This window comes from Rhopilema esculentum, chromosome 5 (assembly GCF_057945365.1).
Source record: "Rhopilema esculentum isolate cy_ngs chromosome 5, ASM5794536v1, whole genome shotgun sequence".
In the NCBI taxonomy this organism is placed as follows: Eukaryota; Metazoa; Cnidaria; class Scyphozoa; order Rhizostomeae; family Rhizostomatidae; genus Rhopilema; species Rhopilema esculentum.
The window spans coordinates 9,923,518-9,945,958 of NC_142819.1; the positions used below are offsets into that span (position 1 = coordinate 9,923,518).

The 22,441-nt window shown below is 34.5% G+C and overlaps 1 protein-coding gene across 1 annotated transcript; it reads left to right on the top strand.

Annotated features, from left to right (window-relative positions):
• The first annotated feature begins 635 nt into the window (after nucleotides 1–635).
• Nucleotides 636–17,828, top strand: LOC135689641 (lysosomal alpha-glucosidase). The gene is made up of 18 exons (XM_065206940.2): nucleotides 636–1,213; nucleotides 2,494–2,639; nucleotides 3,348–3,516; nucleotides 5,414–5,510; nucleotides 6,172–6,284; nucleotides 6,656–6,913; nucleotides 7,635–7,853; nucleotides 8,834–9,036; nucleotides 9,774–9,907; nucleotides 10,101–10,252; nucleotides 11,489–11,637; nucleotides 12,262–12,346; nucleotides 13,030–13,086; nucleotides 14,034–14,158; nucleotides 14,882–14,967; nucleotides 15,812–15,861; nucleotides 16,125–16,274; nucleotides 17,380–17,828. Exons 1-18 carry the CDS (start codon nucleotides 800–802, stop codon nucleotides 17,440–17,442), a joined length of 2,670 nt encoding a protein of 889 aa, XP_065063012.2. The 5' UTR covers nucleotides 636–799; the 3' UTR covers nucleotides 17,443–17,828.
• Nucleotides 17,829–22,441: the final 4,613 nt, after the last annotated feature.

The window sequence follows — 22,441 nt, forward strand, 5'->3', positions numbered from 1 at the left end:
ATAAACTTGCACTCCTGCGAACCTGCCTGCCGCAAAAGTAGGGAAAATTTGCATTTATGAAGCTTTGGCCTGTTAATATTGCACTTAAAAAATTCAACATCGAACGACTCGAGCAACTGGTGCAGTTTAATCAGCGTATGGACACACACGTGCACGTACTGTGAACTTTCTACCACAGAATGGTGTGCTTGCTAGGGTTCAATTTGAACGTAACACTCCACGAGCCATTTTCGTTATCCATCCAGGATTAATAATTAAAATAGCCAAATGTATGTGACTTAACGATATTGAAGGTGTAAAGTCCAAATGAATCTAACCTGTAAAAAGTGGGGAAATTTATTCAAAGTATTATATAATAAAGTATTCGAGGGCATTTTGGAAATGTACATTTTTTTGTATAAATTTGCACTACAAATCCTTCAAACCTGGGATCCTTTACTTGGAAGAACTGTTATCTTTAATGTATTAAGAAACTAACACAAACCATGTCCAAAATCTGTGTTTTAATCCGGGAAATGTTAATGTTTTAATCTAAAATCCAGGAATGAAGAGACTTCCAGGAAAGTTCGAAAATGACATTTGATACCAAATCGAGGTCAGGTGAAAAGTCATGTGGGAAAAATTGATAACGCTAAACAGACAAGCATTTCTGAGGAATTCAATGCTCTTTTAGCAGCGGGGTCTGATATCTGTCACCTGAAAGTCATGAGACTATTGATTCTATACAAAAACAGGAAATCATTTGGTTGGGGTGCATTCGTCAGGGTGGTCAGCTGCACGAATTTTTGAGAATTTGAAAATGGGCCTAACCGGCTTGAAGGAAGCGTTGTTGGCTGTGATTTTCGTTTTTTTTCTCATCAAGGGTTCAAGTGCCGATAGCTGCAGTGTAGCAGATGATTCAAGATTTGACTGCTATCCAGGATTAGGTGCAACTGAAGAGAAATGCAAAGCCAGAGGATGTTGCTGGGTGCCTGCTGCTTCGAGAAGAAACCCAAAGATGAGAGCTGCCCGCTACAACGTATCGAATCTAGATACACCATACTGCTTTTATCCGAGCGATTTCGGGGGTTATAAAGTAACAAATGTGAAGAACACTGACATGGGTTTCATGATTTACCTCGAGTTGAACAGCAGGGGTGGACCATACGGAAACAACTATAAGCAAATTGTGGCAGATGTCTCTTTTGAGACCCAAACTAGATTGAGAGTAACTGTGAGTTCATTTTCATTACCGGTTTTTTATTCTCCCAATCCTTAAAAAACAGTTTAGAAGTCATTAATATTTACGCATTTCGCCTAAACCAACTGCCTAAACATGCTTTAGATACAAATTTCAGCTGCTGCTTTGATAAAGTTAAAATAAAAATGAAGAGAACATGAAACACCGCTTTGCACCAAGATGATACTGAAGCGGCTTTGATTAAACCTGCACCGAATGGTGAATATCATCATTATACACAAAGCGGTATAATGGTGAGTAAATGGAAGGAAAATCTATTTTAAATGTATCATGAATATGATTTGAAATCCTCTGAATACATAGACAAACGTTGCACATAAAGCATAACAAACTATAGAATAACATTTTTGCTCGATGTGTGTCTTTTCAATACCTATGCTTGACAGTCTCTAATTGTTAGTTATTATCACTGCAGCATTTTGTTTCATTAATTAAAGGCATATGCTTATAAAGAACCTGAAAAAAGTTTTTACATATTCTAAAGTCTTTGTAAAAAGCAGAGCTTAGTATTCTTTGTTTTTTCTTGTTATGAGAAGTTTAAATGGTGGAATATTCGCAGAGAACACAACCAGATAAACAAATATTTTTGCTAAACAGAAAAACAGATTCTTAATAATGCGCGGGTGGAATCAAGGATAAAAATTTCCCACACAGACCAAACTTTTCGGTCTGGAATGTGGGATTGAAAGTATTCTTCAGATTTGCTTAGGCAAGAAACTGAAACCTTTGGATTCAAGATTTGTCTTCTTGGGGATTATCATGTAAATCTGCTCTGTATCTCCATAATCTTGGAAGATGAATTTCTTTTTAAGAGTTTCAGGATGCATACTCTTAATACAGATTATACAAGATATCCTGACAGCTTTTGTTTTGTGCATGGCTGCTCTAACCTATATTTCTTGCTTGTTTTGATCTCTAAAAGCCATTTTTTAATCTGCTGATCCTTCTATTTGATCAATACTATGGTTACTAAGATGTATCATTAGACAGAAGTCGTATTTTGATGCTCCAGATCTAAACCTTAAAGATTCAGAAATCACTGTGTGACTCGATAGGATTATCCAGTTGGGGCATGTTAAGCTAACACTAGAAGGAGGATTTCTAGTTTTCAATAGAGTTTTGATTATGATTTAATGAAATATCTCATACTTGATAAAAATTTAATAAAGGGAGTCTTAGGTTGTTTCTGTATTTTATTGTCCATCTTATTATGACACAGAAAACATTAAATTTGTATTGTTTGAATGTTCTAGATTCGTGGTGCAGATGACAAAAGATATAGAGTTCCTGTTCCAATTCAGAAAGTCACACAAAAGAGTGCATCACAGGACTATGATATTACATACCAGAATTCCCCATTTAGCTTTCAAGTAAAAAGAAAATCTACTGGGAAAGTCATGTGAGTGAGAAGATTCCAGTTTGTTTTTGCTTTTGTTTTTGGGAACAAGGTCATTCATATCAGTACCTTCAGTTTGTGGTGTCTAATAGCTTGTTACCTTATGATAGATTAAAATCTAATTTATTTTTCCTTTTCTAGCTTTTATCCTTTTTTGGTACAAGTCACTACAAAGTTCTTCTATGACACCAGCTTTTTTCTTCAGACCCCGGTTGATTTCTTCCTCTTTTTTCAACCTCTCGTGAAGTGTTGCATCAACTATTTCAGTCATATCAAGTGAAATAAGCTTCTTAAGCTTTAAGTCTACAGTTCTGTGTCATACAGTCAAATTAAAATGATTTGTCAAATAAAATGTTTAATTGGTCAAAGTGTTTCATTTTTATTTCCTAGATATAAGCCAATCAATAGGCATTTATGACCTTTTTCTACATTTTATTTATTGTCAACTAGTACAAGGAGGCATGTTTGCCCAAACAGCCAATTTTCAGGAAATCTCTAATGAATTCTTAGAAGCTGGATTTTCAGGAAATCTCTAATGAATTCTTGAAAACTTGATTGACAGTTGCCCTCCTTATCCCCACCCCTCACAACTATATCTCTCTGAAAATTTTAACATTCTGGAAAAAATTTTCACTGATTGTTTACTGAATCAAATTTTAAGGGCCAAGTTATTTTGATGTCAAATAGTTACATTATTTCTACCTTTCTTAGATTTGATACTTCAGCTGGTCCGATGATCTTTTCAAATCAGTTCTTGCAAATAGCATCAGCTTTACAGAATGATAATATTTATGGCCTTGGAGAGCATGTTCTCCCATTCAAGCTTAGCACACAATGGCAGTTGCTGACTCTTTTTGCTAGAGATATTGGAGACCCACCGGTAAGCATTTCTTATTTCAAAAAGTTCCATTCAAACTCTATATAAATTTTCTCTATAAATAATGTAAAATTGAGAACCAATAAAGGCTTAGATGTTTCAGTTTGAGTATGTCTGTTTCAAGTTTTAACGGTTTGCAAAACATAGCTTTGAGGCGGGCTTTCACGTTCAAAAATCAACGCGCGCGGTAAAAAACTCGCGTGATAAGAGTGGGGCGCGCGAATCAAATTTATTTGTTAACACAGAACAATAAAGATTTTCTATTGAAACGTTAAACGTGAAAAAACTTTTGAAATGAACTGAATGCTACACATTGTATAGTTATGTACGTGTTTCCCTCAGGAGTTATCGTGAAGGGTACTGTGCGACATAGAGAGGTTTCAGTGACTTAAGAAACGTGACGAAGTTTCAATTCAGTTCAGCAAAGTTAAAGAAAAAAAAACAGACAAAAATAGCTTTAGCAAATCAAACAAAAAGAAGGCCACGTAACCAACAAATGGCAAAAGGGCAATTAATAATGTGTAAGTCCGTTGGAAAGCAGGCCCTGTTCCTATTACTCTGCTTTCGTAGGAAAAGGAACTAAATGAATCGTTTTTTATTTTGGTTCCCATTAATACGCTCAAAAACGGAGACATTTATAATGATGTTCCAAGTTATCAACCAAAAACGTTTGAAAACGAATCATTTTAATGGACACAGCGAAAAAGAAGTCATTCTAGAACAGAGTCATTTAGAAACGAATTGTTTTAATGAGAATATCGAAAACAGAGTCAATTAAAAAAAGAATTCGACATCTTCAGTTTCAAGATGAGCTTAAATAAAGGATATGAAAACGAACAAAACAGAGTAATGGGAAAACCTTCATTTTCGTTTTGGCCAAAGCGGTGTGGGCCGGAGCAATGGGAACGGCTCAAGAAAACGGAAACTGAATGATCGGAAGACATATGAAAACAGAGCAGTGGAAACAACAAGGATTCGATGTCAAACTTTCGTTTCTCAAGTGGTTTGACCTATCAGCATCCGGCAATCGCGCTCTTCACGAGAAATATTTATCGCGCGCCCCCCCCCCATTGAAAGCCCTGGGATTACAGCAGCTTTTTTTAGTTTTCTAAATTTTACAAAATAAGATGATATTATTCATAGGAAGCATGAAAATAGGTTAGAACCTAGATACCTTACATTAAAAATAAAACATTTACTTGAGAAACATTAACAAATGCTACAAATATCATCAATTTGTTTTCAAAATTTTCAATTTTGATACAATAGCTGTTGCAAATTTTAACACCATAATGGGAAAAAATCATAATACAAAGTGACTCAACAACAACTCACTGGGAGTACTTTTTGCAGTAATTCGAAGAATTTTTTTTTATTTTGTTTCCTAATCTAAATCAGCTAGCATATTGTCCAATACTGGTTTGAAATTACAGTGCATTAATCATTATAATCACAAGATGTTTAGAAACGTATGATTGTGTTCCACTGGCAACTGATACCAATCTGCTTTTGCCACATTCAGATACGGGCGGTATTCACAAGTCTTTCTGATGTTGCGGGACCAGCTTCCTTCAACAGCTCAGAAACTGAAGAGACACCCTTCGCGACTGCTTTCCAACAGCTTTTTTTAAATAATATAAAGCCACCGAGCCAGTAATGTGGATATTTAATTTTTTTAAATTCCCTTCACGATTTTTTAAATTTTCCAGCTTGAATGCTTCATTCTTAGAGGAAGGAAAAGGACAATTTGCAAAAATTATTTCTGTAAGGTTTCATAGGAAAATCTTGCAAAGACTTGCAAAGAAAAACCGCTTTTGAGCCAAATTAATTCCAACAATAGCTGTCAAAGCATTCAATCTTAAGATGCTGTCAACTTTGATTTTTTCTGTTATATTTTTAGGGTGGTGTCAACTTATATGGTGTCTTCCCATATTATATGAACATTGAAAATGACGGGAATGCACATGGAGTTTTTCTTCTTAACAGCAATGCACAAGGTCAGTTGAATGCTAGCATGGCAGAAGCTGCATGTTTTTAATGTTACTGCTTTAATTGATACAGTCAGTGGCAGAGCCATGGGGGGTGGGGGGATGGGGGAATTGGGGGATCCAATGAGAAAACTTCGGGGGGAGGCTGAGTATGTACGTTATCTAGGTCGTCAGAGGCTGGTTTTGGTATGAAGCCATGGCATTATTTTCCATGTAAAATTTTCACCTTGTCAGTAAGTTTGTAGATTACCATACTTTGTTTTTTGATATTGTCTAAAATGCTTGAAAATCTTCTTTTAATAAGCAGCGAGAGAGATATTTCCAACAGAATTGATTTATCTGATTATGATGACTCTTTGAAAACATTTTGCCATAAAATCGATTATCAATTAATTTGCACCTTGAAAATATCATTGTATTGGATTTCGTGACAGTTTAGCTTTTGAAAGATTTTGCACACGTAAAATTTCTAATTTCAAAACTCTGAAAAAATGTAGCTCTTTTAATCACAATCACTGTCGATAAACATTTATACAGGAAGCATTCTGCTATCAATACTACCTCATTGACTATTTGTCTCCTCATATCACAGTAATAATATGTGTTGCTTGACGACTCTAATATGATCCATTGCCTAACCTTAAAGGTACTCTTAATGTTGCTTACCTAGACATCATTCTCCAACCAAAACCTGCAATCACCTTCAGGACAGTTGGCGGTATTCTCGACTTCTTCTTCTTCATGGGGCCAACTCCAAACGACGTTATTCAGCAGTATACTGATGTACGTAATTTTAGCCCTATTCAATGTTATTTCTGAGTAAGATCAGTTTATTAGGGTCTAAAATTGCAAACGATTGTAAAAATTTTTGTATCTAGTCATCAAGATATTGTAATAAAACGTGTCTGAACCGAACATGTAGTTTAGAATGAAAACAGCAAATATGGCTATTCTGGAGGCAGGATTGATTTCAGTCTGCATTGTGACAGTGTCTTAGCTAGGTAGAACTGTTCTTAAGCCATGATTAACGAACGATTTGATAGTTTTAATTTCTAATAAAGCTCCTTTTAGATCGAGTTTTCACGTGCGCTTTTCAGTAGGCAATCAGTTACCCCCAAAATTATACGATGTATGAGAGCGTTTTTTTCCTTTAGTTGGTAGGTAAACCAATTGTACCGCCATATTGGTCGCTTGGATTTCATCTTTGTCGTTGGGGTTATGGAACAATTGAAAGAATGCAAGAAGTTGACAAGAACATGGCCGATAACAAAATACCGCTTGACACTCAATGGAATGATATTGAGTATATGGATCGTTACTTGGACTTCTCCGTCGATTCCAAGAAATGGCATGGCCTTCCTCAGTATGTTGATGACCTGCATAACAAAGGGATGCATTACGTCATGATAATTGTACGTATCCAGTAAAGTGTCAGGAACAAAGCAACACGACGGCGAGAATCTAATATATTGAAATATAATTTTAAAGTAAATTAAATTTTATAAATGCCAATATTTAGATTATTTTCTGTCGTCGTGTGTCTTTGTTCCTTTCTATTACCTTTGTATTATCACTCATTGCAAGATTCACAGTATCCAGCGGACAGCATGTCCTGCGTTTGTTACACATTTAATCCAGTCAAGGTTTAATCTTTTAATGAAATGTGGATGAAATAGGCTTAAGGAAGTAATCTTTAATAAACTATTGTCTCACTCTTTGTTATATATTGTGGAACTGATTTTTCATTAAGGGTGTCTTTAAAGGGGGAGGGGGCAAGTGCTCCTAGGCATCATGCTATAGGAAATTTTTGCGTTTTGTGTTGACAAAAGCACATCTTATATTCCTGCTATTGCAATTAGTCTGATTAGTCCCATAAATTAATTCTAGATTTAATTTTTTACATTTCTTATAAGTCTAATCATAACCCTGTTATTGTCTCATTATTTCTCGCTGTACAGTAATGAATGTTTGGAAAATGTAATGAAAAGTGTCATTTCTAAATGTGAGAACAAAATGTGAAATATAAAGTAACTTAGAGAATAGAAACCAGTTGCCAAGCTAAAAGATGAATCTAGCTGCATACAAAGTGAACTTTTCTCTTCTTCCACGAATACAAGACTTTCTGTTTTGCAGGACCCAGGCATTAGCAATCAATACTCAGATTACCACGCCTATAAAAGAGGTATGGAGCTAGATGTTTTCATCAAAGATTCCCATGGTCAACCGCTTGTTGGTAAAGTGTGGCCTGGTCTGACAGTGTATCCAGACTTCTTCCATCCCAATGCCCAGCAGTACTGGACAGAAATGATTGACGGATTCCAGAAAACGATCAAGTTTGATGGCCTTTGGATTGTGAGTAGAATTTTTTTGTTTAGGTATTTTTATCAGCAATAATTTAGAATTTCTTATCAAGATTATGAATTAAAAGGAAGTGAGATTACAAAATCTTTGTAATTTGCGTGCTAACTTACAGCTTGACGGTATATCAAATACAAGTCCGTTTTGCAAAGAACTTGCTGTATGCCAAACGATACCGCCAAACTGATACACCCACGTTTTAAAGGGCTGATCGTGGATTTGCTTTTTCAATTGATTTGAATGACAAGAAAAGGAATTTTCCTTTGGTGACGCAGTTATGAAAATTTGACATCACAGTGTATTTTGGATGACGTTTCCCAAGGTTTGCCATATGGTGCAAAGTCTAGGACAAAAACACGATGAACATTGAAATTTTTCCTTCATAATCAACAAATATCTGCTCAACATGCAATTTCCCTATTGATAATAAACATTTATTTCACAATCAACATTCCTATGCCAACACTCAACATAAATATTACTACTTTCCAACATGGAATCTCGTTTACCTTCAAGCGTAAATCGTTAATTTTTTGGAGTCTTATTTGGTATTTGATAGTAGAATGTGATTTAACAATGAACCTGAATCCCCCTAAACTGCCAGAAATTCAAATAAAATTTTTGCCTCCACTTCAACAATATGAAGATTGAGGTCGCAAAGTCAGTTACCACCGAATCCACATGCCGGGTCATTAAACTAGCAATTTTTCCCTTTCTTCTTTTCACAATATCTAGAGAAACAATTTGCTGCATCGTCTTGGTGTCAAATTACTTCTGTAATCAGCCTTCAAGGTTCTGTCTTTTGGCAACCATGGTTACAGAGTATCAATCCATTTCCATAAATGTCTAAATTTCTTCTCCCCGCTCTTTTTCACGTTCTAATGCTTTAAACACCCCACCCCTCCCCCCTCCTCTATTCCCATCATTAACTTCTGCTCCCTTGCTCTGATCGCATTTACGTTTCTCTCTACCAGGACATGAATGAGCCATCCAACTTTGTTTATGGCTCCACACAAGGTTGCCCTGATTCATCGTACAATACGCCACCATACATGCCAAGCGTTGCAAGCGGCCAGTTGCCAGCGCAGACTATTTGCATGACGGCCAAACAGTATAATGGTATTCATTATGATCTCCACAGTTTGTACGGATATTCAGAGGGTGTCGCAACCCAGAAGTAAGTGAAAGTTTTTCCAACTTTATATTCGCCGTTTGCTTTAGAATAACGAATTATTGAATAACCAAGATTACGAATAATACCTAGGGAAATACTTTATAAAAGCTGTTTTAGAGATGCTCGTTATGGTGCTTTGTCAACAGTGGCGTAACAGGGGTAGCCCATAATAAGGGCTCGCTCATTATCAGTTCGGGGGTAGCCACATTTCAGTTCGGGGACCCCATAATGATAAACATTAGTAAAACAGTTTAAACAAAGCATTCAAATATAACAGTTTAAACAAAGCAATACTACCAAACAGGCGGTAATCCAGTCAATTACATTTTAGGCTTAGGGTCCCATGAATTCGTTTATCTTTTCCAGAATACCAACTTATTGGTAAAATAGCATAGACAATATTTTGCTTGGGGCCTCGAAAGGTGAGGGGGCCCTTAGTTTTTTAACTAAAGTTACTTTAGCCCGTTACGTCACTATTTGTCAAAGAAAGTTAGCATTGGTCAGATTTCAAGTCAGGCTTGAAAATTTTGTAACTAAACTCACAAACAGTTAAAATGAAAGTTAGCATTCTTTAACCTGCAGAGGTTGTGTTTTGGTGATAAGCAAACCTCCTAAGGCAGGTTTTCTAAGTTTAGGTAAACTCTAACAATTTATGCAATTAAGAGAGCACTTCCAGACATTTCTTTATCAGTTTAATACTGCATTAGAAGTTGACATGAATATTTGATTTTCCATCGCAGTGCTCTTATGTCAGTCCGCAAAAAGCGATCATTAGTCATTGGTCGATCAACATTCCCTGGCAGCGGCTCCCACCAGGGTCATTGGACAGGTGACAACCATGCTAATTGGGACGATTTATACAAGTCAATTCCAGGTAATTACTTTTATTTTTCTAATTAGCGGCCACACACCGAGACATGGCAGTTAGCGTCAAAGAAGCCAAGTTCTTTCTTTAAAATACACAAAAGATCCCAAGTACATAATTGAAAGCTAATATCAATTTTACATGAAGCTTTCTATATTTAATGAATCCAACGGCCAACTCTTTTTCTGTTTGCTTCTGCCAGGTATTTTGAATTTCCAGATGTTTGGTATTCCATTGGTTGGTGCTGATATATGTGGATTCCAGGGTGATACAAACGTAGAGCTTTGCACAAGATGGATGCAACTAGGTGCATTTTACCCGTTCTCCAGAAACCACAACACAATCAATGTTAAAGTAAGTGAAACAAGAAATTCTGAGCATCATTGCTCTATCTAATTATTACTGCACTCAACTGCACAAGGTGACTACAACTGTATTTTTCTATACTTTACCTTAATGCTTTGCGTTGCTCTTTACTTTGCGTGGCAGTGCTCATGCTGTTTTGCTACAGAAAAATGCATATCCATTTGCAATTTTACTTATCAAACTACAAAACTGGACTGTGCACCCCTACTGTGTTGCTGAGTCTTTGCTTTGAAACTTTCGGGTCTGTGCAACTTTGCTACATTCTGCAACTTTAGTGCATTCTTATAAATTAAAGGTGTACTCATATTTATCCTCCCTTAGCTATTCTGTAGTGCAATGCAAGATTGCTCTATGAGTGTTCGAGTCTTCCTCGATCAATATCTACTGCACGATACTCTCTTTTGCTACAAAGAAACATATTTGACATGCTTTAAAACCTGTAGCTCTTTGGCAACGTGTATCTCATAGCCACTGTGATCCTCGGCGTATGTTTTAATTCAAACGTCTTTTTGTTTAGGACAGAAATGATATTGATGTACTTGTCTATGTGTACTTTGTAATTAATCCCATCATTTACACTGTTGACCTCGTTTGTCGGGAGTCCTCTGTGTTTATCTCCAAATATCATTTGAAAGTGGAGTTTTGTGTCATGGCTCTCAGATGCAAAGCAGTCACTGTAATTGTGATATCAGTTGAGTCTGGTTAAGTCATACCCCGCATAACTTGGATTTTAAGGTTCCATAGGATGTTTCCTACTTTATTCTAGTCCAAAGTCGTGCCCTGGTTAACGTGGACATTCACTAAGTCGGACTGATTTTAAGGTCCCATAGGATGTTTCCTACCTTGTTCTAGTCCAAAGTCGTGCGCTAGATAGCTTGGAATTTCACTTAGTTTGACTGATTTTCAATTCCCATTAGATTTTCTGCCTTATTTGAATAGAAAGTCGTCCCCGGGTTAAGTCAGACCTTTACCTGACACCCCCATGAAGTTCCTTCTAAACGGGATTCAACTGTATATATAAGTTTGTTATATATATTGTTATGTATATAAAATAACTTCACCAAAACCGCAAAGAAGCCTTTTTGAAACAGAAAGGCCCTCTTAAACTAAAGGGGTGTGAGTAGAAGTATATGCTGTAACCGACCTCAGCTTACCGCATGCCAGCTAACTTTCTCTGGGCAGTTTTGTACAGCTATAGTAACTGTAGCATATTTTTTCTTTTAGGCTCAAGATCCTCCTTCTCTTGGACAGCAAGTGATTGTTGCTTCTAGGAACGCGCTAAACCTGAGATATTTATTATTGCCCTATCTATACACTTTGTTCTACGAGGCAAGTTTCACTGGACATCCTGTTGCCAGAGCCCTTTTGTTCGAGTGAGTCGATTGTTACTGGCCAAATCACCTTTTCGTGTGTTTTCTATTTTGCTTGAAGCATTTTCACTCTACCCCCAGCTTATTAAGCACAAGCTTAAAAAGTTACGGCTAAGAGGCATGACATACCCCTGTGGGATGTCGCTAGTTATTGTGCCAAAGGGGGAGAGAGGCCCAGTCCCATTTGCTTGCAAATTAAGTTAGCCATCCTTTATCGCTCGACATGTTTGAAAATTTGCCGAATATGTACCCCTAGACGGCAAAAATCTCCACGTTTTTATGAGGAGGTTTTTAAGGGTTGTAACCCCCCTTAACCCACCTCCCCACAGTTACCGCCCTGGTCTTTTGTCTAGTAATTGGTTTTAATTAAAAAGTTATTTGCTCTATAAACTGGCAAGGACATTTAGGGGGGAGGGTCAGAGCTGCGAATTGCTAATACTGAAATGCCAAGCTGTTTTAAAACGTCCTTCCTTTTTATATAGATTTCATAAAGATTTCTCTGTCTTTTGGATTTTTACCACAAACCTTTGTCTTATTTTCCCAACATTGATTAAACTGCACTGTTGCTTTATTTAAATTTACCTTGTTGAATTGCAAATGAGACTATTGCTTAATTTTGCTTTCCAGGTTCCCAAAAGATGCCAACACCTATGCCATTGACCAGCAGTTTATGTGGGGAAATGCTTTGTTAATAAGCCCAGTTATTAAACAGGTAAAAACAACTTGCTCGCGGCATCTATTTTCATTAAACTTTTGACCAAAGTCAAAGTTTCTTTTCCTAATATCAATCTTCACTATTAAACTCCTGACAATCTTCATTTTATGGTTGCATAAAATGGTAAAGCCTTCACTTTTTGCTGATTTGTGAATTCTTGTAATTTTAACATTTATTTGTTTCTATTTTGATCTCAATTACTTGTTTTATCAAACAACATGGTTGTATTTACTGTTAACCTGATTTAACAACAAATATTATGGAGTCCCTGAATATTTTTAGAAATAATTTTTCTGATAGAAAATTGCTCATCCCAGTGTTGTCGTGTTTTAGTACCTTCCTATTAATGTGGTAAAATTTACTCTGCTTAAAAACATCTGCAGAAAGACTTGAAGCGATTGACACTCAAATCATTTTGCTATGAACTTTTTCGCTCGTTTTTATATTTTATTCCTAACTTTCTTTGTGAAAATACCAGTGGCTAATCGAGGTCTCCTATTGCTTAATTTTTCATCTTCTGTTAATAACCCGTTATGCTAATGTTGGTCACAGCAGTGGTCGCCTTCCACAGATCAATTCCCTGATGCTCAAATATTAAATTATCGTTTCAAAAAACTCCGTTTACATAAAATTAACTAAATGTCTTGATAATTGAGCAAAAAGTCGCTTTTTCCCTCCAGGGAGCATCTTCAGTCATGGCTTATTTCCCAAGTGGAATCTGGTACTCTCTTACTGGTGTAAGTATTTCAGCATAAATTAAAATCATGTTGTTGACATAGTTGCCTTTGATTTTGTTCCTTTTGTGCTTCGTTGATTAAATATCTAATATGCTACAGTTCTTGTATAGAAATGAACGTATGCTTAAAATGCTGAAGAATCATTGATATTTTCTTGTAAAAAAATACGGGTCACGTTCTTTTTCTCAAGCTGGTGACTATCTAAAAACAACATGTCAATTTAATTTGAAATTCTGCTCAAAAACCTTCTTTTTAGGGTTGAAATCATTATTTTCGACGATTGGGCAGTATGCACCTATTTCCTGTTTTATCTCCAAATATAAATCGAAAGAACAGCTCCTTGTGATTCATTACCTGTTTTATCTCACGTATTTTGTTTCTAAAAAGCAGCTCTTAAGTATTTAGTATTTGAGAAGCGTTTTATAAAATTCAACACAGAAATCATAAAAAAATATGAAACTGCATGCTAATCACGAGCTTAGTTTCCTTTTAGAATTGAGTGTAGCGAAAAAGAAATAAAAGGCAATTTCCAAATAAGTTTTTGGTACCGCAAAATTTGAAGATGGCACGAAATAGCGGAAGCATATTTCAGTATCAAATGAGAGGTTAGCGGTCGCTGATTGGTAGAAAACAAAGAACCAATCAAACGTGCCTTTCATAAATTTTGGACATAAATTTTCCGCTTACTTTCGGTCATTATTTGATGTTTATACTCTGAAGAGTCTCGGATGAAAAAGTTTTTAAGTATACTTTGTTTCCGCTATTTCGTGCCTTCTTCATAAAAGGCAGTTGGTATGAATCTTTGCCTGAAAAATGTTCAGTATTCCTCTTGGTTGCTATATCTTTATTTGGCTGCTTTTGAATTAAATTTGAAGCGATTTTGTCTCTTTATTAAAATATCTCTATGCATTGTTGATCCTTTTAATAATACCAGGGTTTCTTGACAGGGTCCACCCATCAACAGTACAGGACAGACTTTGCAACTTCCAGCCTCACTTGAGTATCCCAACTTGCATATGCGAGGCGGATTTATTGCTCCTACGCAGAAGCCTGGCTTGACTACAACAGCAAGGTAAAAGTTTTTCATAATTTTTTATACTTAAATCGATCTACCTATATAAAATCATCTTAAAACCGCTTTTCAATGAGTTTAGATTTCAAATCTCTAGCATCTAACGAGAAAACTTTAAACCTATATCGCGAGTTTTACAAACAGACATGGAACTTCAAAGGTCTTCATTGGTTTCTGATTTGAAAAAAATTAACTTTGAAAATTGAAATATTGATAATTCAAAAGCTTTTACTATCATCGCAGAAAAATTAATTAAAGAGAAATGATCTACCCATCCAAGGCTGTGTATTCAGCATTTTTGCTAAAATGCACTTTCCAGGACACCGTGAAATAATGCTAACGGCTTATTTTCAACCAAGTTTAAGTCAAATTCAACCTGAACAAAAACACTTTTTATTTATAGCCATGTTCCTTAATACCAATAAGTTTTCATTCTGGCTCTAATCAACTCTGTGCACTATTTTAATGAGAAAATAGCAAAATCATCAATTTTGTCCTCACAAAAAAGTCAGCAATACCTTAATCAAGGCAAGTACGGATTCGCTACCCGAAACTCTATTTTATACCTTTCCTTTCCAAGTATCTGTGCAAATATCATATTGATTGCCTCAAAGCCTGTCAGTCAAGAATTCATCTGGCCGTTTTGTTGTGTGTCCTCTTAAATTCTTGCCGTGCAAGATAATTTCCGAGTAATATTTGTGATCACGCTTCTTTTCAATACAGCCGCAAAAATCCTCTTGGTCTGTACGCTGCATTAGATGACAATGGTGAAGCCCATGGCACCCAGTTTATTGATGATGGTGAAGTGTGTAAGTAATATCATTGAAATGTCACATTCGCATTTATCCTCGCGCTTTTTAAATCTGCTTTTTAACTCTGCCTTTTAACTTTAACTAGTTACAGCTTTGCAGCGTCCTAATGCAGTGTATTTTATCACTTTGCATCACTTTGCAGTGTATTTCATCACTTTAAAATTTCCATATCACAGCTTTTAAAGCTCATTTAAAGCTTTTTCCAGCATCTAGCGTTCAAGCAGATATCTCCATCTCTTACCTACAGCTCCCACTGGCCTCCTCATATCTAACCCTATATTGTATTAGCCATAGCACATTTTTTAGATCAATCAATGGGTTTGTTTACAAAAAGTCATTGGAAATCATGGGAAGTCATGATTTTCCAAGATTTCATCTAAAAACACGGTTGCTGTAGAGAAAAACATTGAAAAAGTTTCCTGGGAAAACATTTACGTTTCTTTTACAATGAAGACTTTCTAACAATGCTTCTAATGTATTTGCTTGGTAAAAATCTCCGAGCCCTGAGTAGATTTGGTTACGGTTTGTAAAACATGTACAGTGAAACGTTCTCACCACCACCCTACCTCCAAAGATTCCTAAACTCATTTTGGACGCCTACCTCTCTAATTTGGCTCGCTATATCGGTAAAATGTTGTCTGTAATGCCTTTAGGCATAGGTGGATGTAAGACCTGTCAAACCATGACATCAGCCACAAGTAAATATCTTTAGCTCAAATTTTGCTTCTCCACGTAAATTTATATTTGTATATTTCTATCTGCATTCGCTAACGCTTTTCTCAAATCTGTCATCAAATGCGCTTTTAATTGAATAGATTCTTATGTTCTTCCTCATTTTCAGTGCAAGATATGTTGCTGCATGCTACAAACGTGACCTACACGGTTAAAGATGTGAGTATAACCTTTATAAATTGTGATAATTTGCCGTGTCAACCGTCTTTGTAGCAGTTATGTTCTGTTTACATTTTATAAAGCAGTTGTCCTTTTGTATTTTGGATTCATACAAATATAGAACTTTTATTTGTTCGTATAGCACACGTTTTTACAATTATCATCAGTTCCTTTATCATTGCTGGCTATTACTACAATCACAATTATTTTGATTTTGATGTTCAAAAAGCAAAGATTTTCATCTCACTTTGGTTTTTTGACAGGGTGTTCTGACAAGCTATCCAGGAATGGCAAATTATAAACCGGAAGTAACTTGGGATGATTTGGTCGTTTTTGGAATTAAGCAGTCCCCTGGCAAAGTCACCATAAATGGTGCCGGTACTTCGTCATTCCAATACGATCAAAAGCAAATGGTATGTTGTATCTTTCGAGAGTTTTGAGAAATATTAAGTTGAATGGTGATGATGGTATATAGATCTATTTTCACATTGTTGAGTTTGGACCATGCCGTTTAAAAAGAAGCCAAAAATCCGTTTACTATGTTACATATTTGTTTTGGTATGGCAATTGAAAGAGCTGACGTGTGTTAAAACGTCAATGTATTTTTTTTGGAGTTCTAAATGAAGCCAAGGCTACAGTAATATGATAGGGAACGACCTCATCTGGTTATATCCCAGCCAATGTAGTATAGGTTAATCTCTTTGGACCATTTTATCATGTCCTTCCATACAACATAATCAAAATATATAAATTCTAAAGAATTATTCTTTGATGTTATTAGATTCTACTCTGCCTAAAAGATATACTAACTAGCATAGAGAGTCAGAACGCGCATGATTCAAAATATAAGGAACTCGTAGCAAGGATTGCGTATCGTCATTATTCGAGCAAGCTTAAGAGCTTATTGAAAACTATGCTTAGAAGGTGGCTTATTCAAAGGGGGGTTTATTCCAAACTTGATTTTTTAAGTGGGAGCATAATTTAACAACTTTAGGAAAAATTCCTAGATAAAAAGGCTCTTAAATTTCGTTATAAGAATCTACATTTTTAGTTGCTCTAATGCAGAAAGGATTCGAAAAAATTAAATCAACTAACTGTTCCTTGTTCAAAATCTGACAGCGTAATAGAAAGGCTTTCTCAAGAGGAGATTGACTTTTTCAAAATTCGATGCTACACACTAGGGGTTTATTTGAGAGAGAGTTAATCGAATTAATAAGGTGTTTTAGAGGGATAAAGATCACTTAATGCTAATAAAAAGTAATGACTGGTGATTGGTGATGAGGGGTTTTATTAGAGAGTGGTTGATAGAATTATTAAGGTATTTTAGAGGGAAAATGATCACTTTAGGCTAAATAGAAGGTAATGAATTGTGATAGTGGCCCAGAAATACTCGGATACATAGAAGAGGGGGATCGCGATAGAATCTGGTAGAGAGTAATGGTTTCCTATTGCAGCTAGAAATGTATTGATGCAATGATTCAAATACAAGGTCTTATACATGATTTTTTTCATTGACAGCAACTAACTGTTTCAAACATGAAGCTTTCAATACTACAAAAGAACACCATCCAATGGAACTAGAATAGAGCGAGAACACCATTTAGTGCCTTGTAGTTGTCACTATTTAGATGGAGTGATTTCAGAGTTTGATTTTTGTGGACGAACTATTAATATTATGATTTGGTAAAGCTTTGCAACTCAAAACAACCCACGTGAGGTGAGTTTTATGCCGTATTCTAAAAATACATAAAAATACTGGAATTTGGTTGCAATCGTTGAAAGGGAAGATTTGGAGATTGCTGATAAAGAGTGTTTTGAAGAAGTGAACTGAGTGCTTTAAAATACTTTTGTATAATTGTAAATCAAAGACATCTCCAAATAAATTTTTTGGTTATGACTGTCTAGTAGAAAAAGAATTGTAAAATTGTAAATTGTAAATTATTTCTCAATTATAATTAAAACTTTTAGCTCCTTCTTATGAAACACTGAATCTTTTCTCTGGTTTTGTCCAAGAAGACTGTTAATGTGCTTAAGACAGCGCTAATCCTGCAGGTGATGGATATTTTTTTCACTTTTCTCAGCATATAGGGCAATTTGAAAAATACCTTTTTATAGTAGAATGAGAGAGAGAGAGTAAAACTCTAATCCTATAGCCTTTCAAAACTCGCAACATTTCGAGGTAAAATATTTTCTAAAAAACAGCTCTAGATGAGTTCAAAGGTGTCTAACAAGTATTCCAATACTTTTAGAAACCGAAGAATCTCGTTATTTAGCAAAAAATCAGGAAAACTTTGGAATGAAATCTTTCAAAAAAACCAACCTTATAGCCTTTGGAAAAGCGCAATTTTTCGAGGAAAAATTTTTTAGAAAAAAAACCAATTCTAGAAGAGCGCAATAGAGTCTATAAAACATTTCCAATACTTTTGGAAACGAAGAATCTCGTTATTTAGCAAAAAATCAGGAAAACTTTGGACTGGAGTTTTTCATAAAAAACCAAGCCTAAAGCCTTTGGAAAATCGCAATTTTTGGAGGGAAATTTTTTAGAAAAAAAACCAATTCTAGAAGAGGTCAAAAGTGTCTATAAAACATTTCCAATACTTTTGGAAACGAAGAATCTCGTTATTTAGCAAAAAAACAGGAAAACTTTGGACTAAAATTTATCACAAAAAACCAAGCCTATAGCCTTTGGAAAATCGCAATTTTTGGAGGAAAATTTTTAGAAAAAAAACCAATTCTAGAAGAGGTCAAAAGTGTCTATAAAACATTTCCAATACTTTTGGAAACGAAGAATCTCGTTATTTAGCAAAAAAACAGGAAAACTTTGGACTAAAATTTATCACAAAAAACCAAGCCTATAGCCTTTGGAAAATCGCAATTTTTGGAGGAAAATTTTTAGAAAAAAAACCAATCCTAGAAGAGGTCAAAAGTGTCTATAAAACATTTCCAATGCTTTTGAAAACCGAAGAATTTTGTTATTTTGCAAAAAATGAGAAAAACTTTCGACTAAAATTTTTCAGAAAAAACCAAACCTATAGCCTTTGGAAATTCGCAATTTTTGGAGGAAAATTTTTTAGAAAAAAAACCAATTCTAGAAGAGGCCAAAAGTGTCTATAAAACATTATCAATACTTTTGGAAACGAAGAATCTCGTTATTTAGCAAAAAATCAGGAAAACTTTAGACTGAAATTTATCACAAAAAACCAAGCCTATAGCCTTTGGAAAATCGCAATTTTTGGAGGAAAATTTTTAGAAAAAAACCAATTCTAGAAGAGGTCAAAAGTGTCTATAAAACATTTCCAATACTTTTGGAAACGAAGAATCTCGTTATTTAGCAAAAAAACAGGAAAACTTTGGACTAAAATTTATCACAAAAAACCAAGCCTATAGCCTTTGGAAAATCGCAATTTTTGGAGGGAAATTTTTTAGAAAAAAAACCAATCCTAGAAGAGGTCAAAAGTGTCTATAAAACATTTCCAATGCTTTTGAAAACCGAAGAATTTTGTTACTTTACAAAAAATGAGAAGAACTTTAGACTAAAATTTTTCAGAAAAAACCAAGCCTATAGCCTTTGGAAAATCGCAATTTTTGGAGGGAAATTTTTAGAAAAAAAACCAATTCTAGAAGAGGTCAAAAGTGTCTATAAAACATTTCCAATACTTTTGGAAACGAAGAATCTCGTTATTTAGCAAAAAAACAGGAAAACTTCGGACTAAAATTTATCACAAAAAACCAAGCCTATAGCTTTTGGAAAATCGCAATTTTTGGAGGAAAATTTTTAGAAAAAAAACCAATCCTAGAAGAGGTCAAAAGTGTCTATAAAACATTTCCAATGCTTTTGAAAACCGAAGAATTTTGTTACTTTACAAAAAATGAGAAGAACTTTAGACTAAAATTTTTCAGAAAAAACCAAGCCTATAGCCTTTGGAAAATCGCAATTTTTGGAGGAAAATTTTTAGAAAAAAAACCAATTCTAGAAGAGGTCAAAAGTGTCTATAAAACATTTCCAATACTTTTGGAAACGAAGAATCTCGTTATTTAGCAAAAAATCAGGAAAACTTTGGACTGGAATTTTTCATAAAAAACCAAGCCTAAAGCCTTTGGAAAATCGCAATTTTTGGAGGGAAATTTTTTAGAAAAAAAACCAATTCTAGAAGAGGTCAAAAGTGTCTATAAAACATTTCCAATACTTTTGGAAACAAAGAATCTCGTTATTTAGCAAAAAACAGGAAAACTTTGGACTAAAATTTATCACAAAAAACCAAGCCTATAGCCTTTGGAAAATCGCAATTTTTGGAGGAAAATTTTTAGAAAAAAAACCAATCCTAGAAGAGGTCAAAAGTGTCTATAAAACATTTCCAATACTTTTGGAAACGAAGAATCTCGTTATTTAGCAAAAAAACAGGAAAACTTTGGACTAAAATTTATCACAAAAAACCAAGCCTATAGCCTTTGGAAAATCGCAATTTTTGGAGGAAAATTTTTAGAAAAAAAACCAATTCTAGAAGAGGTCAAAAGTGTCTATAAAACATTTCCAATACTTTTGGAAACGAAGAATCTCGTTATTTAGCAAAAAAACAGGAAAACTTTGGACTAAAATTTATCACAAAAAACCAAGCCTATAGCCTTTGGAAAATCGCAATTTTTGGAGGAAAATTTTTAGAAAAAAAACCAATCCTAGAAGAGGTCAAAAGTGTCTATAAAACATTTCCAATGCTTTTGAAAACCGAAGAATTTTGTTACTTTACAAAAAATGAGAAGAACTTTAGACTAAAATTTTTCAGAAAAAACCAAGCCTATAGCCTTTGGAAAATCGCAATTTTTGGAGGAAAATTTTTAGAAAAAAAACCAATTCTAGAAGAGGTCAAAAGTGTCTATAAAACATTTCCAATACTTTTGGAAACGAAGAATCTCGTTATTTAGCAAAAAATCAGGAAAACTTTGGACTGGAATTTTTCATAAAAAACCAAGCCTAAAGCCTTTGGAAAATCGCAATTTTTGGAGGGAAATTTTTTAGAAAAAAAACCAATTCTAGAAGAGGTCAAAAGTGTCTATAAAACATTTCCAATACTTTTGGAAACGAAGAATCTCGTTATTTAGCAAAAAAACAGGAAAACTTTGGACTAAAATTTATCACAAAAAACCAAGCCTATAGCCTTTGGAAAATCGCAATTTTTGGAGGAAAATTTTTAGAAAAAAACCAATCCTAGAAGAGGTCAAAAGTGTCTATAAAACATTTCTAATGCTTTTGAAAACCGAAGAATTTTGTTATTTTGCAAAAAATGAGAAAAACTTTCGACTAAAATTTTTCAGAAAAAACCAAACCTATAGCCTTTGGAAATTCGCAATTTTTGGAGGAAAATTTTTTAGAAAAAAAACCAATTCTAGAAGAGGCCAAAAGTGTCTATAAAACATTATCAATACTTTTGGAAACGAAGAATCTCGTTATTTAGCAAAAAATCAGGAAAACTTTAGACTGAAATTTATCACAAAAAACCAAGCCTATAGCCTTTGGAAAATCGCAATTTTTGGAGGAAAATTTTTAGAAAAAAACCAATTCTAGAAGAGGTCAAAAGTGTCTATAAAACATTTCCAATACTTTTGGAAACGAAGAATCTCGTTATTTAGCAAAAAAACAGGAAAACTTTGGACTAAAATTTATCACAAAAAACCAAGCCTATAGCCTTTGGAAAATCGCAATTTTTGGAGGGAAATTTTTTAGAAAAAAAACCAATCCTAGAAGAGGTCAAAAGTGTCTATAAAACATTTCCAATGCTTTTGAAAACCGAAGAATTTTGTTACTTTACAAAAAATGAGAAGAACTTTAGACTAAAATTTTTCAGAAAAAACCAAGCCTATAGCCTTTGGAAAATCGCAATTTTTGGAGGGAAATTTTTAGAAAAAAAACCAATTCTAGAAGAGGTCAAAAGTGTCTATAAAACATTTCCAATACTTTTGGAAACGAAGAATCTCGTTATTTAGCAAAAAAACAGGAAAACTTCGGACTAAAATTTATCACAAAAAACCAAGCCTATAGCTTTTGGAAAATCGCAATTTTTGGAGGAAAATTTTTAGAAAAAAAACCAATCCTAGAAGAGGTCAAAAGTGTCTATAAAACATTTCCAATGCTTTTGAAAACCGAAGAATTTTGTTACTTTACAAAAAATGAGAAGAACTTTAGACTAAAATTTTTCAGAAAAAACCAAGCCTATAGCCTTTGGAAAATCGCATTTTTTGGAGGAAAATTTTTAGAAAAAAAACCAATTCTAGAAGAGGTCAAAAGTGTCTATAAAACATTTCCAATACTTTTGGAAACGAAGAATCTCGTTATTTAGCAAAAAATCAGGAAAACTTTGGACTGGAATTTTTCATAAAAAACCAAGCCTAAAGCCTTTGGAAAATCGCAATTTTTGGAGGGAAATTTTTTAGAAAAAAAACCAATTCTAGAAGAGGTCAAAAGTGTCTATAAAACATTTCCAATACTTTTGGAAACAAAGAATCTCGTTATTTAGCAAAAAACAGGAAAACTTTGGACTAAAATTTATCACAAAAAACCAAGCCTATAGCCTTTGGAAAATCGCAA